Here is a 21,587-nt window from a genome sequence, read left to right on the forward strand (position 1 = left end):
TCTAACACGTATAGACACTTGATTTATGACAAAGTTGTCACAGAAGGAGAAATTCAATAATAGATGCTGAAAAATGTTGGTATCCATATGGACAAAACATTACATTGGATTCCTAACACACCATACACGAAAATCCATTCACAATGCATTACAAATCTAAAAGTAAAATATAAAATAATAAACATTTTAGATAGAAAAAAGTAAAAGAATATATTAGCCACAGGGTAGGGAAAGAAAGAATTGACATCAAGATACAAAAAGCACTAGCCAGTAAGGATTTTTTTTAATAAATTCCACACATTAAAGTTGCAACTTCATGTTCATCAAAACATAATGAGAAACAATGAAAAGATTAGCCACAGAATGGTAAATGTTTGCAATACATAACGCAAAGGACACCCATATCAAGGATATATAGAGTACTCTTTTGCTTCAATGAGAAAAAAAGTAGATTGTCCAAGAGAAAACCTAGCAGAAAAAGTCTAGGATAGGTGCTCCACAAAAGAGGAAATTCAAATGACTACTACTCATAAGAAAAGATGCTCAACTTCATAGAGCATCCAAAAATGTAAAAACACAGTCAATACCAGGCATTTGTAATAATGTGGAGCAAATGGAATTCGCATACATTGCTAAGGAAAATGGAAAATGGTGTGGCTGCTTTGGAAAACAGTGTAGCAATACCTACCAAAGCTGAACACACGCATACCTAGCAATTCCACCCTTAGATATGTGCCCACCAGAAATGCACATATATGTTCGCCAAAAGATATACACCAGAATATTCTAGCAGGCCCATTTGAAAGTGCCAAAGATTATAATGACTCAAATGTCCATGATTGGGGTATATTTTTATAATATTATACAATAATGGGAATGAACAAACTATAGCCACATACAGCAATATAGATGAATCTCACAACCAGAATGCTAAGTGAAAGAAGAAACAAAAGAATATATATGGACATTTTATTTACACACTTCAAAAACAGGCAAAACTAAACTATATTTTTAAGGATGTATACATAACTGGTAAAAGTATGAAGAAAAGCAAAGAAATGATTATCATAAACATCAGAATGGTGGTTACCTTCAGTGGGAAGGGAGAAAGTATGATTGAAAAGGACATCCAGTGAGTCTTCTGGGTTGTTGGCAATGTTATTGACCTGGGTGATGACTGCAATTTTGTACCAAAGGCATTTGTGTTTTATGTACTTTATTGTATATGTTTTAGTACACAATTTTAAGAGGGTTTTAAAAAGACATTCAATAAAGGATGCTGGAAAATGTTGATATCCATATGGACAAAACATTACATTGGAATCCTAACACGTTTTGTACCAAAGGCATTTGTATTATTGATCTGGGTGATGATTGCATTTTTGTACCATGGGTCTCTCTTCTATTTGGAGTATGTTTATAAGTTCTACATTCATTCAACATTCGACAAATGTTTTTTGAGCTCCTGCTTTTTGTCAAGCACTGTTACAGGTGCTGAGAATACAACAGTAAACAAAAGAGACAAAACCCCAGCTTTCATGAAACTTACATACTAATAAAGATTGGGAAGAGTATTTCAAGGACGATGAAGTGGTTAACTACGCAAAATGCTTCTTAGGCATCTAAGAAATTGAGGATGTGAGGCATTTCTAACCACTTGGTACATAAAATTATTGCTTTTCCTCTGCTTTTTCTTCTCCAGGGCTCAGAGTGGCAGTGTCCCTCAATTCAAGAAAGTGGTTTTCCAGGAATTTACTGATGGCTCCTTTACTCAGCCCCTATACCGTGGAGAACTAAATGAACATTTGGGACTCCTGGGGCCATATATAAGAGCAGAAGTTGAAGATAATATCATGGTGAGTTAAGGACAATGAAATTACAAGAAAATCATTACTTTTTTTTTTTTTTTTTTTTTTTTTTTGACTGAGTCTTGCTCTGTCACCCAGGCCGGAATGCAGTGGCACAATCTTGGCTCATTGCAACCTCCGCCTCCTGAGTTCAAGCGATTCTCCTGTCTAAGCCTCCCGAGTAGCTGGGATTACAGGCATGCACCACCACACCCAGCTAATTTTTGTATTTTTAGTAGAGACAGGGTTTTGCCATGTTGGCCAGGCTGGTCTTGAACTCATAACCTCAGGGGATGCACCTGCCTCTGCCTCCCAAAGTGCTGGGATTACAGGCATAAGCCACCGCACCTGGCCAAGAAAATTAATCTTACATATTTATTTTCTTGCTGACTATAATGTATTCTCACTTTTGGAAGTGTTTAAAGTATAGAAAAATAATTCCATAATTACCATTTTTGTGTATGTTCCTATATATTTTTCTCTTTATGTATTCAAATTACACCATACAGAATTCTGATACTTGTCTTTTGACTAAATATCACGTCAAAAACATTTCTTACATCATTAGAAGCACTTTCTATGTATGTTTTTAAAATACTGCATAATAGTCTATTATATGAACTTATGGAACCATAGTTTATGTAAGCATTTATTTTGAACAAGCTATTAGACAGTTTCTTTTTTTCACTATATAAATAATGCTGTAATCATAACAGTTTTTCTAAGATAAAATTCCAGAAGTGCAATGTATATGAGCATCTTAAGAGTTTTTCTTCTTATCTGGTAATGTTCCTTGCACATTTGTCTTTCATGGAGGAATTGCTTTTCTTATTAATTATATTAACTTATAGATAGGAAAGCACTGAACATTTTAATGAGAAGTACTTCTTCAAGTTTTTGTTTTCTCTAAATTTTATAAATGATGCTTTGTGAAATAAAACAGGTTTTAATTTTTAGGTAGTAACCCATTAATCTTTACTTTTTAACGGTTTCATTGCTTTTATGTTTGTAAAAATTTCTACGTATCCAGAGATTTTTTTAAAAACACCTATACTTTCTTCAACTTTCTGTTACAGTTTAATTTTTTACATTTAACTTTTTAATACTTCCTGTAGACTAAAAGTTATTTTGGTGTATTGTGTGAACCAAAGATCAAAGTAGTTAGTTTTATGTTTTTCTGAAAATAGCTATTCATTGCTTCAATTAATTGATTGTTTATATTAATGATACAGAAGGATCTAAAATTATGGAATTGTGGGCAATTTCTGCCTGATTTTACTTTCCATATATTCTATGACAAATATGTATAATTTTTAATCTGGAAAATAAGCCTTTTTAAAAAAGATAATATGCATTCATTCTGGAATTTGTCATGAAGAATCTTAACTTACCATATCAACTCCGGGCATTATAATCTCTTAAAATCCCTCCAGTAACATTTTCCCTTTTAGTTTGGATTTGCTTTTAAATGTATAAGACTTTTCTCCCTTGCATCTTTGAGTTTGTGCCTTAAATTTCGAATTCAAAACCTCCTCAGGAGTAAGTTTGGGTTCTAACAGCATCCACCCTCTGTACCACTTCTTCCAGGGTATTAAAAACTTCAATAAAGACCAAAAGATAGGCGTTTCTTTTAGAGATGTAAACCCTAAGGACTTGAAGATCCTGGAAGATTATTCTTGCTTTTCTTTGTTGTTATTGTCCTGCAGGTAACTTTCAAAAATCAGGCCTCTCGTCCCTATTCCTTCTATTCTAGCCTTATTTCTTATGAAGAAGATCAGAGGCAAGGAGCAGAACCTAGAAAAACCTTTGTCAAGCCTAATGAAACCAAAACTTACTTTTGGAAAGTGCAGCATCATATGGCGCCCACTAAAGATGAGTTTGACTGCAAAGCCTGGGCTTATTTCTCTGATGTTGACCTGGTAAGCACTTTTTGGTTTAAAAGAAATGGTCTTTGTGTGCTAAGAATTTTGGTATTTATCCTACATGCAATGAGAAGCTTTAAATAGGACAGTTGATCATCATATTTGTCATTCTGGAACCTACTGAAGATGATGAATTCTATTTTTGGAAGATGGGAGGCAGGCTGGAGTGGCATAAAAATTCATAAGAAATCCACTCTGGTTCATAGGTGAGAGAGCTTCTACTCATAGGATTGATGTCTTCCCTCCCTAGGAAAAAGATGTGCATTCAGGCCTGATTGGACCCCTTCTGGTCTGCCACACTAACACACTGAACCCTGCTCATGGGAGACAAGTGACAGTACAAGAATTTGCTCTGTTTTTCACTATCTTTGATGAGACCAAAAGCTGGTACTTCACTGAAAACATGGAAAGAAACTGCAGGGCTCCCTGCAATGTCCAGATGGAGGATCCCACTTTTAAAGAGAATTATCGCTTCCACGGTAATATATTCTACATCCAGACGTGACCACTGCGAAATGCAGATTGCACTTTGACAAATGAGATTTGATCCAGGGACTTGAACATTGTATTTATTTAGAGTGTAACTGTGGGAGTGGCATTCTCATAGATGTCAGTATTTTTGGTGGAGTGGAGGGAAAGAAACTTCCATAATAGATTTTAACAGGCTTCTCTGTGTCCTTCTCCAGCAATCAATGGCTACATAATGGATACACTACCCGGCTTAGTAATGGCTCAGGATCAAAGGATTCGATGGTATCTGCTCAGCATGGGCAGCAATGAAAACATCCATTCTATTCATTTCAGTGGACATGTGTTCACTGTACGGAAAAAAGAGGAATATAAAATGGCAGTGTACAATCTCTATCCAGGTATGAGCTCATTTGTGCTCTTTCTTCTACCGACTTTATTTGTTCAGTACTTACTTTAAATGGTCTAGGCACTGGGAACACAATCAGTGAGCAAAGCAGACAAACTCTCAGAAAACACTTTTTCAAACCTACAAGGAGATAAATACATTAGCAAACGAGGGCCATGAGTGGTGGCTCATGTCTGCAATCCCAGCACTTTGGAAGGCTGAGGTGGGCGGATCACAAGGTCAAGAGATTGAGACCATCCTGGCCAACATGGTGAAACCCCAACTCTACTAAAATACAAAAAATTCGCCTGGCATGGTGGTGCACGCCTGTAGTCCCAGCAACTCGGGAAGCTGAGGCAGGAGAATCGCTTGAACCAGGAAGATGAAGGTTACAGTGAGCCGAGATCACACCACTGCACTCCAACCTGGTGACAGAGTAAGACTCCATCTCAAAATAATAATAATAATAATAATAATAAATCAATTAGCAAATTAACAAGATAAGTTCAGATATAGAAAAATTGCTAAAAAGGAAATAGAACAGAATAAATGGATAATTAATGTCACTTCACTTTCTTACGGAAAAGGAATTCCTTTATCACTTACCACCTCAAATCCCATAAGGCACCAGTAGTCATCCAAAGAGTGATTTGTTTATGTATGTAACAAGTATATTGATTAAACACTACTCATAATGTTGATCACAATACAATTTTATATTGGTTCTCCACTGCCCTTTTAAAATAGACTTGGACAGGTGCGGTGACTCACGCCTGTAATCCCAGCACTTTGGGAGCCCAAGGTAGGAGGGTCGCTTGAGGCCAGGAGTTCAAGGCCAGCCTGGGTGACAAAGCAAGATCCCCATCTCTACAAAAAATAAAGTAATTAGCCAGGCATGTGGTGTATACCTGTAGTCCCAGCTACTTCAGTTACTTGGGTAGCTGAGGTGGAAGGATTGCTTGAGCCCAGGAGGTTGAGGCTGCAGTGAACTATGATCGCAGCACTTCACTCAAGCCTGGACAACAGAGCAAGACCCTGTCTCTAAAAAAAACCTCCAGTTTAATAGTGGGAGTAAACATCCCCTATTGCTTTGTAAAAATTCTGATAAGCCCTGTAACTTTTCTGCTCACTCTTAAGTAATAAACAGGACTAAAGTCACTATATCACAAATACAGTTCAAATCAGAAGTTACAATGTCCATTCCAAGATATTAATCAAAATTCTGAACTTGATTTAACTTCAATCTCCCCTCCTTCAACTTGAGCCTGCATCAGGCTGGAAGTCTGCACTGGGAAAGGGAGACACGGTTGACTCCTCTCTTTCTGTACCTGATGGTCGTGCTTCCCCACAACCCCTTGCTAGCTGCTGTTTTGAAGTCCAGCATGAATAGGTTAAAGGTAAGGGGTTAGGACAGTTCTTACCTATTTACAACTGGCACCATTGTTGTAAACCAGCTTCACACTGTTTGTGCCTGGCAATACTTAAAGTTGACTCTTTCTCCTGCAGGGCACTTTCTCGGGGCTCTTTAGAGACTCCCTTATGTGACTCTGTCATGAAATCCCCTTGACCTGGTTTCATCCACCTTTATTCTGGGTGGTCACTTGTGACTCATTTCTCAGCCCTCAGTGTTCACCTGTAGCTTCTTGTTGCTGGGGTAACTTTACCCCTCTAGGAAGCCCTGGTGGACTGAATCCAGTAGGAACTTACCGTAACTTATCTCCTTCAGAGTCTACATCTGGCCAATGGGAAACACACCTTTTGCTCAGAAAATCCCTGGGAGTGTAGGTCAACCATAATGCGGTAGCATCCTCCTGTCCCCACCATCAAAGAATTCAGTCACGATGTTTCTCATTTCCTGGTGGGGAAGGGAGTGGTCAGAACTCAATCTCCATGACCCCGAACTGTAGGGGTCATGGAGCAAGCACTTTGGGTTTGAGGGGTCCAAGAGTCATGGAACTACAAAATTTGGTAGGTCTACTCTGGTATTTCAGATACATACAAACCAATGTATCTCATGCTCATTTTTTAGTGAAAAGAAATAATTTTTGTTCCTTTTGGTTTTTATAAGGTGTTTTTGAGACAGTGGAAATGTTACCATCCAAAGCTGGAATTTGGCGGGTAGAATGCCTTATTGGCGAGCACCTACATGCTGGGATGAGCACACTTTTTCTGGTGTACAGCAACAGTGAGTAGCAATGTGGTCAGAGGTTCCCTACCTACTCAGCCTACTTCTTTTCAGCTTTCCTCCTTTCTGGAATGGTTGCTTGTGTCCGGAAATAAATACAAGCTTACATCATTATCAAATTTAAAATGAATATTGCTGGTAGAAATCATCAGAGTTGTCAGAGGAGGGCAGATATACTTGAAGCTTTAAAAACTTTGAACCTGAAGCTCTAAATAATTGACCCCCCCAAAAAATCCCTCATTTTCACAACTTGGTAAAGCTCAAGATCTCTAGTAGCAGACTTTGGAATTTAATGTTGATTTAGTTACCAGGTAACTTATAAATATTACTTGGAAGAGTTTGGAGATTTAAACCCTAAACAAATAAGAGAACCGCTGGTCTATTTATGTATGGACCCCAGTTTCTTCAGCTGTAAGATGTGAATCATTGTAGCACCTGTTAGGATGAATTAAATGAACTAATACAGTAAAACATTTAGTACAGTTCTTGGCACATATAAGCACTAAAAAATATTAGCATGTTGACATTCTCCCATTTTCCCTGACTTATATTTGAGAAGCTGAATTTTGTGCACTCCTAGTTACTGTGTTCCACCTGTTTGATTTCAGAGTGTCAGACTCCCCTGGGAATGGCTTCTGGACGCATTAGAGATTTTCAAATTACAGCTTCAGGACAATATGGTAAACACTATTATTTTTGCCCTAAAAACCTGGGCTGATTATATCTTTTTAAATGATCTGTTGGAGAATCTCAGATAATGAATCCATCTCCATGCTTCTATTAGTTCTATTCCATAAGTGCCTCTCCAATATATCTCCTCCTCTCCACTTCCCACTGTTGTAGCCATCTTAATTCAGGCCACCATCATTTCTTACCTGGGCAATGACACTGTCTCCTTAAATATCCTCCCTACCTTCAGTATTTCTTCCTTGAGTCAATCCTCTTCATTGTAGCAGGAAGCTATACTTTCCTATGAGCACTAAAGGTAAAGTTTGACTAGGGTCTATAAAGAGTTCTCAAAAATTGTTTTAGAGCACTACTGCCCACAAGCTAAATGTAGCACACTGCCTGTTTTTGTATGGCATGTGAGCTATGAACAGATTTTGCATTTTTTAATAATTGAAAAATTACGAAGAATATTTCATGACATGTGAAATTATAAAATTCAAATTTCAGCATCCATGCTAAAGTCTTATGTTGGAACACAGCCACATCCATTAATTTACATATCATCTATGGCTACAACAGCAGTAACATAGTTGCAACAGAGACCATATAATATGCAAAGCCCAAATGATTTACTATCTGGCCCTTCACAGAAAAAGTTTGCCAACCTGTTTTATTGGGGTAAAAAATCCCCTTGAAAAAGAAGCTTAAGAGTTATATACCAAAATAGTAACATTTTTCAATAGGTGGAAGGGTTACATTTTAAAATTTTTATTTGTCTTTTTACTTATTTTTATTTTTACTTTCCATTTTCTGATTTTTCTACAATGAACATACATTGCATAATAAAGAAATAATAGGCCAGGGATGGTGGCTCACGCCTGTAATCCCAGCACTTTGGAGGCCAAGGCAGGCAGATCACCTGAGGTCAAGAGCTCGAGACCAGCCTGGCCAACATGGTGAAACCCCGTCTCTACTAAAATACAAAAATTAGCTGGGTATGGTGGCGTGTGACTGTAGTCCCAGCTACCTGGGAGGAGGAGGCAGGCGAATCGCTTGAACTCAGGAGGCAGAGGTGGCAGTGAGCCAATATCGCGCCATTGCACTCCAGCCTGGGCGACAGAGCAAGACTCCATCTTAAAAAAAAGAAAAAAGAAAATAAAAGAAATAATAATATTATTATTTGGTAGTGTTGGTAACAAATTGGTATCAGCTAATTAGAGGTGCTAACAATTAACAAAATTATAAATTTTAGAAAATAAAATGAACAACAAAGATAAGCAAAATCCTCAGAGAGTAATTGTCACTGGTATGCCATAAAGCGTTTATGTTTTTACTTTCACCACAGCTAAGATTAACCTTTCTCAAGACAATTTTACTCTCAAGTGTCTAGGACCAACCCAGCTGAATTTAATCTCTGTTTCTTTACTTGGGCAAAGGACAGTGGGCCCCAAAGCTGGCTAGACTTCATTATTCCGGATCAATCAATGCCTGGAGCACCAAGGAGCCCTTTTCTTGGATCAAGGTTAGAAAATTTAATCAGTGATGGACAATGTATCTCATTCAATCAATTGCATTACTTATTCCTATTGTAAACTCAAAGAATTCTATGAATATGAGAAAACTGAAGAACAGAATGGCTTATGATTTATACAAAAGCAGTCATGAACAAGAGATATGGGAATAGAATTGAGTATACTGATATATCCTATTTCTGTATTTTAGTCCTTCTACTGAGATTAGAACACCTGTCTTGAGAGATGACGAGTTCAATATTACAGAAAATAGTCAGATGTTACTATTGTCCTCATTTCAGATAATGAAATTGAAGCATAGAGAATTTATTGTGGCCCAAGTCACACCGCTAATAAGTGACTGAGCCAAAAATCAAATTCTAATAGTTGGGCTCCAGAGCCCTAATTGGTAATCTTTGTACTACACTGTTTCCGAAATGCTCCCTTTAAGTTGATAACCATCTATTAACTATCACTATTTACTTATGGTAATTAAACCGGTTACAAATCCACCTAATTATGTTATCATCTACCAGTATTAAATCGCCTTATCTTCAAGGTGGGTTTTGCCAACTGTCCTACTAAGATCCAGCTAAACATTTTGTAGATCTCGTAACTTTATAAAATAAAGCATGGAGACGGAGTTGAAAGGGAGGCTGACAAGGAAGGGAGTTGGAGAAGGCATTTGTTTTTGTGAGAAGTCCTGAAGAGCGCACAACAACCTGGCCTTGATGCACAAGAGCACTGGGCTGACTTGAGGAGCACCAGGTGGCGAAGACCAGGCAATGCATAGGGGGAAATCAGCAGGCCCCATGGAGACACGCAGCTGCCATGTTTGTACTTTTATACGACAAAACTCATTGCCATCTTGCTTACTTCCTAGTAGAGAGATGTGTCTTGTAGTTACACTGAAACACCTGGCTGGGTACATAGGTGAAGCTATTGAGTCTATAATTGCCGAACTGCTCCCAGGTGCACAAAAAGATGAAGCAGATAAGCCTGGCAGTTTGGCAAGCATTCATCAGTTGCACAATGTCAGTAGGCTGCCAAGGCTTTATTGTAGCCTTGTTCTACTGCAGCTTTATTCCAGCAACGCTGCTGGAAGATACAATAGTCATTGGTCCAAGAAAGAACTCTTATAGTCTATCCATATGAAGAAATGGTGCAAGTCAATTCAGTAAAAATCATGATTTTTGTGCCTGGTTCTTTCAGTTTTTTATGCCACAAAACCAAGAGGTAAAACGAAGTGTCTTCAATGGGGAATACTATCTAATCTGGAAAAAGACAATGCTGCAACTTCTGAAGACCTTGACACTGTCTGTCCTGTTACCCTGCTTCATTTTTCTCCTGCACTTATCACTACTTGATGCTGTAAACAAATAAAAACATATATGATATAAGGTCTATTTTCCTACTCGACTGTAAGTTCCACGAGGGCAGGGGTTTGTTTCTTGTTTATTACTCAATTCCCTGTACCTAAAACAGTCATTAGCACATAGGAAGTGCTAAAAAAAATTCTTTGAATGAGTGTATGAGTGGAACTTACAGTCAGCTAAAGTAGACAGTTAATAAACACAAGAGTCACGACCAATTTGTATGTGTCAGACATCTGTGAAAACATGCTAAATTTGACTTGCTTGTTAGAACAGTAACTGATACTTCTAATGTTCTTGCAGTCCATGACCTCTTCTTTAAGAAGTGTCCATTCTGTACTACTGTTCCATTATTCACTCATTCATTCCAAAGCATTTGCTATACAGCAGTATTATACCAGATACCATTTTAGCTGCTGGGACTAGAGAGAATGTAAAAGCTAATATTGACTGAGTGTTTTGTATGCACCAGGCACGGAACTCAGCACGTTACATGTGCTCTTTAACCCTATGGCAACGCTTTGAGATAAAAACTAGTATTATCTTCACTTTACAGATAAATTGAGACACAGAAAGTTTAGGTCACTCAAATGGGTTCACTATCTTAAGTATCTAAGTCTAATAAGGAAAGCAGAAAAGCAAAGCAACCTTACAATATGGTGCAATAATTTGCTATAAGGAAGTTATATATAAAGTGAAGTAGAAGCATAGAAGCACCAGGAGAAAATAGTTTCTGAACTAACACTCAAAGGAAGTGTAGCAGTTCATCACTGACAGTGATGTTGGGGTGGGTCTGGTTTGGGGAGAGAGGAGGAAATTCGCTTTGGTCTGAGGCTGAGGTGTAGGCAAAGCATTAGCTTATTATATGAGTCCATTAGCTTGTGTGAGTCCACAAAAGAGAGAGAGAGAAAGACAGAGAGAGAGAGAGAGAGAGAGAGAGAGAGAGAGTGTGTGTGTGTGTAGGAAATGGGGGCTCAATGATTTGGTAGTGGTTTGGTTTGTCAAGAAGCAGGCTGGGAACTCAATAAGCATCTTCCTATTCATTTCTACTGTTTATCCCACAGCTTCACACACACATGCACATTTCAACATTGATGACTGCTTCACTTGCACATCTAAGGTAATGATGGACATATCTGTAGCAATGTAGATTCTTTCTAAGCCAATAATTAGTTTCAGGAGTTAGTATATACATTTAAAAATAGGTTAAAATAGGCCAGGCACAGTGGCTGACACCTGTAATCCCAACACTTTGGGAGGCCGAGGCAGGCAGATCTCCAGATCAACAGATCAAGACCATCCTGGCCAACATGATGAAATCCCATCTCTACTAAAAAGACAAAAATTAGCTGGGCGTGGTGGAGCACACCTGTAATCCCAGCTACTTGGGAGGCTGAGGCGGGATAATTGCTTGAACCCAGGAGGCAGTGGTTGCAGTGAGCCGAGATTGCACCACTGCACTCCAGCCTGGGCGATAAAATGAGACTCCGTCTCAAAAAAAAAAAAAAAGGTTAAAATAAAGTGTTGCTTTAATTGGTAGGTGGATCTATTGGCACCAATGATTATTCATGGCATCAAGACCCAGGGTGCCCGTCAGAAGTTCTCCAGCCTCTACATCTCTCAGTTTATCATCATGTATAGTCTTGATGGGAAGAAGTGGCAGACTTATCGAGGAAATTCCACTGGAACCTTAATGGTATGTAATTAGTCCTTTAAAGAGAATGTCTGAATACTTTAAAGAATTTTGACAGATTTCAGATATTGGACAAACACTCTTCTACAAACTTAACTCCAAAAACTAATTTTTCACTTATGAGCAATAGGAGTTATTATGGACATAACAACAAAAATGTAGTACTTTCAAGGCTCATAGATTATAGAAATGAAGAGATGCTGTATTGACAGAAATACGTGATTCAGGACTGTGTGAACTGATGATTGTGAGTTTGCTTATGGATATCTTACATTTGTGGTTATAGTAGGACAATCAGGTCGAAATGTCCAGTAGGCTGAAAGACAAGTTTAGGGGGCAAAACCATGGATGGAGATGAAGATTCATGACTTCCACATAAAACGATGGGTGAAACTTTGGGGATTGATAAATTCTCTAGAGGTAAACTCAAGATCCCTAAAGGCTTAAAACCTTAGCGTTATTGTCTACTCTTCCCTCATTTTTATATCCCCTGATGAATGGATCCACAAATCTGGTCAATCCTTTATTTGTAATGCTTCTCACATCTCTTTCTTCTGTTTCCATTTATACCGCTGTTGCCACAGCCTGGGGTCCCATCACCACACACTTGATCTATTGTATTACATTCCTAACTAGCCTTCCCCTGTTTCTACTCTGTTCTCTAATAAAAGCTGCTCATCATTTTCAGGATAATCATCAGTCCCCTGCCTAAAACCTTTCAGTGTCTTCCTATTGTCTTCATAATAAAGTTCAAAGTCCTCAAATGGCCCCAAGCAAGATAACTTTTGTTTGCCCCTTTAGATCTATTTTCCTGCTTCTCTACCCTGCTTCTAGTTCTGTGAGGTGACCTTGTATAGAATACATCAACAGACTACCTTGTCCTCCAGCTTTTGGTTGGATTTTACCAACAGGAAGCACTGGCAAAAGATTGGCATATTTACTCTTCTGACTTCCTCCTTGTAGAAGAGTTCACTGGATCTCCCCACTTAAGGTCACTGCTTCCCTCAAAGTGGCTTTCTCTACCTGTACTAGTCACTATTGCTGTGTACCAAGCCACTTCAAAACTTACTGTCATAAAAATAACCATTATGCTTTGTTCACAGATTCTATAGATCAAGACTTTGGGACACCGGAGGGGATGGGTGGTTTCTGCTCCACAACATCTGGAGCCGCAGGAATATTTAACAGCTGGGTGCTAGAATCATCTGGAAGTTCCTTCTCTTACTTTTCTGGTGGTTGGTACTGGCAGCTAGGACAGAATCCGGGGTTGTTGACTGATGTAACTTTACATGGATTTTCCTTGAGGCCTGGGCTTCCTTACAGCATGTTTCATGATAGTTAAACTTCTTTTTTTTTTTTTTTTTTTTTTTTTGAGACAAGAGTCTCACTCTGTTGCCTAGGCTGCAGTGCAGTGGTGCAATCTTGCCTACAGTAATTTCAGTCTTGATCACCTTCCTCTGGCGTAGTGGTTCTCACACATCCTTATGCCTTTGTGCCATTCACGTATAAAAAATATTCTTTGATAAGCAACATTTCCCCTTTTAGGATTCCCTCATAATGGGGAGAAGGGGAGCCCCAACACCCTTAAAGGGTCACTGCTTCACTGGCAATATTCCCGACGGTATACAGTGTTTTAAATGTGAATTTTGGAATTGTCGACATTTAAAGGACAAGGATCTTCTGCCTCCCCCGCCCCCCGCCACCCACCCCCACAACCGGTTATCAAGTTAAAAAGCAAACTAATCATGTCCTCTGAAAATATTTGCTTTTGCCATGCTAGAAATCAGTGTTGGCTTTTGATATTAAAGTGATGCATTACAAGAGAATTCTCAAAAATGCTGAAATCTGGCCTCAGGCCAGCTATCCCTGCTCTCAAGTTTCTGAGGGAGATATATGAATGAGCCCATGGCAAACGGAAAACGAGGAGTTTTAGTGTTTCCTAGAATTATGCTCAGATGCCCAGTACCTAACCGTCTGGTTATTCTTCCCCTCACCTCCTTGATGCAAGGAGTTTGAACCAGAGGCCTAAGAAGGCTTCTCCTGAAGCCCATATCCAAAACTGGTCACCCGTCATGCTCCATAACTCCCAAACCTGACAATAAGCCAGTCGGCCAGGTCTGAAGCCTGGGTTAAGAGGAGCACATCAGGAAGAAGCCAAAGAGCAAAGGAGTATACACCCTTCAACCTCTTTTACAATAATTTGTGCTAGGTGTTTAGGGGCTCTGTAGGACCCTTCCTGGCAGCCAAATGAGAGTGAGAGGAATGGTGGTGGAATGGGCCTCTCCTGTGCTTCCCATTACTTCCACACTGTTGAAACAGAAATAGAAGCAGAAAAGAACACCCTACAAGTCCCACCCGTTTTGAGGCACTTAACTCACAGTGACAACCCTCCACATCTCTCCCCTGCAAAAAGACTAAAACAAAACCATCTCTTCCAAACTGTGTCCTTACATCTCAGCCCTGCAGATCAGTATTGTGTGCAACTTCGGCTGAAAGGATGCATTTCCCCAGGGTTGAAAGTTTGAGAAAGAGGCTATCTATATTCTGAAGAGTTCTTGTGTCACCCTCAAAAGGGTAAAAATGACGCAGTAAGTAGGAAAACAGCTTAGTTGGGTTGCATGCTCTGTGTGAGCCAGAAAGCCTGGGAAACGGTAACTGTTTTCAAATGGAACGCCATCCTGCTTTTGGGGAACAAGGAGGCTGCCTTGCACTCAGTGACCGCACAACACCAAAGAGCCATGCTCTCTGATTTCACCACTTAACTAAAAGTTGCAGCAAAATCCCTATTACAGGCTGGGCGGTGACTCATGCCTGTAATCCCAGCACTTTGGGAGGCCGAGGCGGGTGGATCATTTGAGGTCAGTAGTTGGAGAGACCAGCATGGTGAGACCCCGTCTCTCCTAAAAATACAAAAATTAGCCCGGCGTGGTGGGGTGCCCCTGTAATCCCAGATACTCGGGAGGCTGAGGTAGGAGAATCGCTTGAACCCAGGAGGTGGAGGCTGTAGTGATCCAAGATCGTGCTACTGCACTACAGCCTGGGAAACAGAGTGAGACTCCATCCGCCCCCATTACCTCCTACTCCCCCACCAAAAAAAAAAAAAAAATCCCTATTACAAATACAAGTTGTGATGCAGACTGCATATACCTCTGGGAATAGAACCGGAACCGTGAATTCCAGTGCAAATCGATGCATCGGTACCGGACCCACTGCACTGGACACATTTGCATCGCAGTCATCTGAGTAAGGAGCACATCACAGATGACCTCTGCAGGTTCCTCGCCCTGAGGCATGGCCCACATAGGAGGCATAGCTCAGATTTCAAAGGAACGAATACATGCTGGAGCCCAAAGAGGGCTATCTGGTTCTAATTCTGGCCTCCTGACAAGTAGGTAAAGGAGTCACATTTTACAGACGAGGGACACCAAAACCACACGTCAGGAGTACAAGAGCGGCTTTATCATGGATCCAGGGCTGTGGTTACAAGGAAGCTGGAAGGAATAAAATGACTCCCATGAAGATGTACTGTGTGGACGAGTGGCAGGAGAAATTTGGCCATGACAGAGACACAGAAATACGTTAAGAAATGAGGGGCAGGATGAAATCATCTGCGGCGGGTGTTTAGAGGGAGGGGGCCGCCGCTAAATGAAATCCTCACTATGAAACAAAGGTGGAGGCACGAGGCTGCGTTGGGTTGAAGAAGCGGAGGAAGGAGATGAAAGGGACTGTCATTTTCGTGTCGCAGCTTTTTGGAAGAGAGCCATGTCCTCTACTCAGGTTCCATGAAAATGTGTTGCTCTCCCTCTGCTACGGGATGCCGGTAACGCTCAGTCAACGAGGTAATTCCTGTGGCGGCAACGGGAATAACATAAAACGCAGAGGCCGGGACGGTATGTCTTTTTAAGCCTCCCCGGACGCAAACTTGGATGCGTGAGGTTCGGTAACAGGCAAAAAGTCATCTGGTTAACGGGACTGATGGGAATCCCCACCCCGTCCGGGCAAAAAGCCATCGGGTGAATGGGATGGGTCAGATCCCCTGTCCTGAGGGGGAGATGGTTTCTTGCAGAACGAGATGAAGGAGGTGGTTCTGCTCAGCAGTCAACAGAGGCCACATCTCCACCTGCAGCGACTTGATGGCTTCCGTGTCCTTTTCGTGGGTAGCCATGACCAAAGACTGGAGCAGCAGAAAGAGCTCCTCGGGAAGCTGGCCGCTGCTCTCCTGCCCGTGGCTGTCAAAAGCCTCCCAGGAGTACTTCTCCAGGGTCTGGGCGTGCTCCGGCAGCAGCTTGGCGGGCGGCGGTTGCAGGAGCAGCAGCAGCAGAACGCGGGACACCTCGCAGCGGACCAGCAGGTCCGAGAAGGCGCCCAGGGCGGCGGGAGAGGGCGCCGCGGAGCCGGCGTTTGGAGCAAGCGGCGCGGCCGGTAGGGCGGCCGTCGCCCCGGGCCCGGGCCCGGGCTGCGGTCCCGCCGGCGGGGGCGGCGGCAGCGGCTGCACCGGGTGGCTGCCGTGCTCCCGCGCCAGGCGCTGCATGCGCGTGAAGAGCGCCAGGGCGCCGGTATAATCGCGCGCCAGCAGCTGGCAGGAGGCCGCCTCGCCGAGCGCCTGCATCGCGGCCAGGGGCAGCTGGGGCAGCTGGAGCTGGGCGGCGCGCTGGAAGTGACCGGCGGCGGCGGCCGGCTGGCCCAGGTCGCGCAGGGCGGCGGCCAGCTCGAGGCAGAGGGCGGCGGCTGCGGCCGGCTGGCCCAGCTCCAGGTGCAGGCGCACCGCGGCGCCCAGGGCGCTGGCGGCGGCCTGCAGCGGCTCCCCGTAGGCGGCGGGGCAGACCAGGCGCTGGCGCGCGTCGCGCTCCTGCCGCAGGAAGAGGCGGGCGGCCTCGGTGAGGGCCAGCGCCTCCCCGGGCCCGTGGAAGAGCGCCTGCTGGCAGCGCGCCACCGCCAGCTGGCACCAGGCCGCGTACGGCAGACACTCCTGGGCGCGCAACTCACGGCCCAGCTGTCCGAACTGCTCGCCGGCCTCCGCGACGTTCGGCTTCCGCAGAAACCGCTTCTTCAGCTTGTTCGATACCAGCCGGTAGCGGGCCAGGAAGTCCCCGGCCTCGGGTCCCGCGCCGGCGCCGCCGCCCCCACCGAGGCCGGCCGCCGCCGCCGCCATGTTCGCCGCCGCAAGCACTTCCGGACGCTGGCGTGCGTGGCGGAGAGACGCGCCGTGCGTCCCCCTTGGCGGGCTGCCGGCGTGTCCGCGCCGGCTGGCTCCCCGGCCCGAGCCCGCCCCTTGCCCTGTTGATCTGCAAAGAGCGGAATCGGAGGCGGGGCCTGGCGGGGCCCGGCCGGAATGCCGCGGCGTATGCGAATCGAGGGTCTCGGGGACGCGGATCGGCTCGCGGGGCCCGGCCGGGTGCCGGCTGCTGATAGCCTGGCTGCAGCGCAAATGGTGCCCTTTGCTAAAGGCATCCCAGAGCCTCTCCATCTGAACACGACCCAGACTACACTCGTGACCCTAATTCGGTGACTGTGCATTTCTGGACTGTTCCCCACCACCACCACCACTCACTCCTCCATCTTCCTGTCCAGGGCCCCAGGCCAGCCGCCGGGTCCACCTCACCGTCCCCACCCTGGCTGCCTGTGGAAGTCCGTCCTGTGGCAACACTACAGTCACGGTCTTGAGGCCCACCCGCCCCAACGAACACCATCATGCTGAGGACTTTCGCGGGCAGGCCCTCCTGACTTGCTCAGAACCAGCCGGGGTGCCCCCTTCCCACCCAGAGCCATCCACCCCCCACCCCCCGCCCCCTGCACTGTCACCGGGGGAGACTGCTCCTCCGTGCCATCCCTGACTCCCACCCAACCCCAGACCCCCACTACCTGTCCATCCCTCCAGCTATGGAGGTCTCTTAACGCCCCACCCCACCCCATATCCCCTCCCCGCCAAGGCAAAGTGACTGAAACAGGCAGGTGGGTTCCATTAAACACTTTACTGACACAATGAATGAATGAAGGCCCAAGAGACTTTGGGGCCGGTGGAAAGTGGGGGTGGGGGTGTGGTTTGGGGGCTGGGGGATTTGGGGCTGGGTAGGTGGACGAGTGGACCTGCCGGGTCCCAGAAGTCGGGCGTCGTCAGCAGCTAGTCCCGGCCGGGAACCACTTGAGAGATGGTGGTTGTGTCAAAGAGGGTGCTCAGCAGCGCGTTGTTGTGAACCGGCATGTGCAGCAGCTGCGGAGTGATGGTCGTGTCTCCGCTGTTGTGGGCCTCCTTGCCCGCCAGCTCCAGGATCTGGGCCGTGAGGGACTCAATCACGACAGCGAGGTGGACTGGCGCACAGGGACTCAGGCGCTGGGCGTAGTGGCCTTCCCGTAGACTACGCTCCACTTGGCTCACAGAAAACAAAACCTCCGCTCGGGCGGTGCGAGAGCGGGTGTGCCTCCGGCCGCCAGCACCAGAGGACCCTCGACGGCTCCTCCTCTCCGACATGCTGGGTGTTGAGTGCGCGATCTCGGCTCGGCTTGCTCTAGAGCTACGAGATGCCTCTCAAGATGACCGTTATGGCGTCCAGTACCGTGTATCCTAGCGACGAGGGCCCAGCCCCTCACTGGCTGGGGAGCCCAGTCCGTTGGGCACGTACATCCTCGTGCCACCACGTCACCACACGGTAACCGCCTCGCTCGCACGTGGCTACGGCCTCACCAGGGACACGCCCGTCACGTGACTTCATCGCCTTCCCATTGGCCCCGAAGGAGCAGGCCTCGGCCTGGAAGCGGCTGGAGGGCATGCCCATCAGGTGACCTCATCACCTTCCCATTGGCCTGCAGGGAGAAGGCCTGGGCGGAGAAGTGGCTGGAGGGCACGCCCATCAGGTGACCTTATGGCCTTCCCATTGGCCCCGAGGGAGCAGGCCTCGGCCTGGAAGCGGCTAGAGGGCACGCCCATCAGGTGATCTCATCGCCTTCCCATTGGCCTGCAGGGAGCAGGCCTGGGCGGAGAAGTGGCTGGAGGGCACGCCCATCAGGTGACCTTATGGCCTTCCTATTGGCCCCGAGGGAGCAGGCCTCCGCCTGGAAGCAGCTGGAGGCCCGTGGGGGTCGGGGTGGAGTGGGGCGGGGAGGGGGAATCCAGCTGGTGACCCTCTCTTCGCCAGTGGGGGAACTCTCCCTTTCTACTGGATGGGAGAAAGACAAACGGGCGGCCCCGGGGAGGATGCTGGGTACGGCTCCTTTGAAATGTTGCACGCCCATCGCAACCACCTGGTTTCAAAACATTTTCAACACCCGGAAAAGACATGGAAACCCCTGTACCTGTAAGCAGTCACTTCCCACACGCCTCCTTCCACACCGCTGCCCCCGCCACATACACATGTTCCCGATAGCCCCTGGCAACCACTAACCAATCTGCTTTCTGTCCATAGAGGTTTGCGTGTTTTGGAGATTTCCTGTAGATGGAATCATGCAACCGAATGGCAGGCCTTGTGTGTCTGGCTGCTTTCACTTAGCATAATGTGTTCATCAGGGTTCATCCATGTAGAGGCATGAATCAGTTCTTCCTTCCTTTGAATGGCTGAATAATATTCCGTTGTATAAACAGGCCACATTTTGTTTATCCACTCATCAGTTGTTTCACAGTTCATTAAGAGATTTCCATAACAGGGGAGCTAAATGTCCTCTATCCTCTCAGATTCTCCAGCTAGGACTTAAATAAGACAGATTAACAAAAGAAAAGCATATACAAAATTTTATTTGGTATTTTTTACATGTACATGGGAGACCTCATAAGATAGATGAACACTCAAATGAGCAATTACACCTGAACACTTACATACTAGATTTGAAAAAGTGTGGTAAATTGTGAAAACGTAACAAGACAATGGGGTTTGGGCTAAGAGAGTTAGTTGTGGTAAAGTCACTAAGAAGGTTTTTTGGTGCAGCTTTCCCTCAAACCTGGACTCCCCATCTCTGGCAATAAGAATGTTTCTTCCTCCTGGTATACAGATAATACCTATCACATGAGAGTTTCATCTCCTCCTTTCATAAAAAAAAGGAATGTCAGCATGCCCTTCTTGCATCTGGTATTTTTCAAGTGCCTTTAAACTCAAAATAATCAATATGCCTAAGTGGCATGTTTTGAGGTGGCATTTGATCCCCTACATTACTGATTAGTGTGAAAAGTGCTGCCATGAATGCTCCTGTACAAGTGTTGTTTGAACAGCTGTTTTAAATAACAGATGTTCCTCAACTTGGGATGGTATTACATCCTGATAAACCCATTGTTGCTTAAAACCATTATTAGTGTAAATGCATTTAATACAGCTGTATTAGTCCACTCTCACATTGCTGTAAAGAACTACCTAAGACTTAGTGATTTATGAATAAAAGAGATTGAATGGACTCACAGTTTTGCAGGCTTAACAGGAAGCATGACTGTGAGGCCTCAGGAAACTTGAATTCATAGCAGCAGGTGAAGGGGAAGCAAGCATGCCTTACCCTAGTGGAGCAGGAGAGGGTGAAGTGGGAAATGTCATACACTTTTAAACCATCAGATCTCATGAGAACTCACTCACTGTCATGAGAACAGCAAGGGGATATCTGCCCCTACAATCCAATCTCCTCCCACCAGGCCTCTCCTCTGACATAACGGGATTACAGTTCTACATGAGATTTGTGTGGGGACACAGAGCCAAACCATATCAACAGCTAACCAACCAATCGTCATAGTTTAGCCCAGCCTACCTTAAAACTGCTCAGAACACTTACAATTAGGCTACGATTGGGCAAAATCATGTAACACAAAGCCAAGTTTATAAAGAAGTATTGACCATCTCATGTAATTTATTAAATATTGTACTGAAACTGAAAGACAGAATGGTTGTAGGTGTACTTTAAGTACTTTTATGCATATAGATTCTACTGAATTCATGTGGCTTTCACACCATCATAAAGTCAAAAAATTGTAAGTTCAACAGTTACAAGCTGGAAACCATCTGTATTTGAGGTATATATCCATGAATACCGTTATGGGTTTATTTCTTGCCTTTTAATTCTATTCCATCTACATATATATATATATAATTTTGTTGTACTGGCATAAGGGCAGACATATATATATATATATATACCAGTACCACAAAGTGTTGATAACTGTAGCTTTATATGAAGTTTTGAATTTGGGAAGTGTGAGTTCTCCAACTTTGTCCTTTTTCAAGATTATTTTGGCTATTTGAGGTCCCTCACAATTACACATGAATTTTAAGATTGGCTTTTCCGTTTCTGGAAACAACAACAAAAAAAAGGCCATTGGGATTTTGATGCAGAATGTATTAAAATCTGTAGATCATTTTGGGTAGTACTATCGTCTTAATAATATTGTCTTCCAATTCATGAACACAGGATATTTTTCTATTTCTTTATGCTGTCTTCAATATCTTTCAGCAATGTTTTGTTATTTTCAGTGTACAAGCCTTGCACCTCCTTGGTAACATTGATTTCTAAGTATTTTATTCTTTTATGCTATTTTTAATAGAATTATTTTCTTATTTTCTTAAT

The 21,587-nt window shown here is 43.9% G+C and overlaps 3 protein-coding genes across 5 annotated transcripts in view; 1 reads left to right on the forward strand and 2 right to left on the reverse strand.

Annotated features, from left to right (window-relative positions):
* The window catches only part of F8 (coagulation factor VIII), a 191,145-nt gene that overhangs the window by 137,388 nt on the left and 32,170 nt on the right, over nucleotides 1-21,587 (forward strand). For 2 of the 3 annotated variants that reach the window (XM_003943925.4, XM_074391879.1), the window contains exons 15-22: nucleotides 1,703-1,856; nucleotides 3,554-3,766; nucleotides 4,020-4,248; nucleotides 4,456-4,638; nucleotides 6,694-6,810; nucleotides 7,419-7,490; nucleotides 8,916-9,001; nucleotides 11,904-12,059. In XM_003943925.4, the coding sequence (XP_003943974.1) occupies nucleotides 1,703-1,856; nucleotides 3,554-3,766; nucleotides 4,020-4,248; nucleotides 4,456-4,638; nucleotides 6,694-6,810; nucleotides 7,419-7,490; nucleotides 8,916-9,001; nucleotides 11,904-12,059 (1,210 nt within the window). Of the gene's footprint in view, nucleotides 1-1,702; nucleotides 1,857-3,553; nucleotides 3,767-4,019; nucleotides 4,249-4,455; nucleotides 4,639-6,693; nucleotides 6,811-7,418; nucleotides 7,491-8,915; nucleotides 9,002-10,202; nucleotides 11,874-11,903; nucleotides 12,060-21,587 lie in introns of those variants that run through there. The other variant, XM_074391880.1, reaches the window with a different exon arrangement.
* Nucleotides 15,088-17,309, reverse strand: F8A1 (coagulation factor VIII associated 1). The gene has a single exon (XM_010331817.3). The coding sequence runs from the start codon at nucleotides 17,206-17,208 to the stop codon at nucleotides 16,084-16,086; it is 1,125 nt and encodes a 374-aa protein (XP_010330119.2). The 5' UTR covers nucleotides 17,209-17,309; the 3' UTR covers nucleotides 15,088-16,083.
* Nucleotides 18,089-20,615, reverse strand: H2AB1 (H2A.B variant histone 1). The gene has a single exon (XM_010331813.3). The coding sequence runs from the start codon at nucleotides 18,523-18,525 to the stop codon at nucleotides 18,178-18,180; it is 348 nt and encodes a 115-aa protein (XP_010330115.1). The 5' UTR covers nucleotides 18,526-20,615; the 3' UTR covers nucleotides 18,089-18,177.

Source organism: Saimiri boliviensis, chromosome X (genome assembly GCF_048565385.1).
Source record: "Saimiri boliviensis isolate mSaiBol1 chromosome X, mSaiBol1.pri, whole genome shotgun sequence".
Lineage (NCBI taxonomy): Eukaryota > Metazoa > Chordata > Mammalia > Primates > Cebidae > Saimiri > Saimiri boliviensis.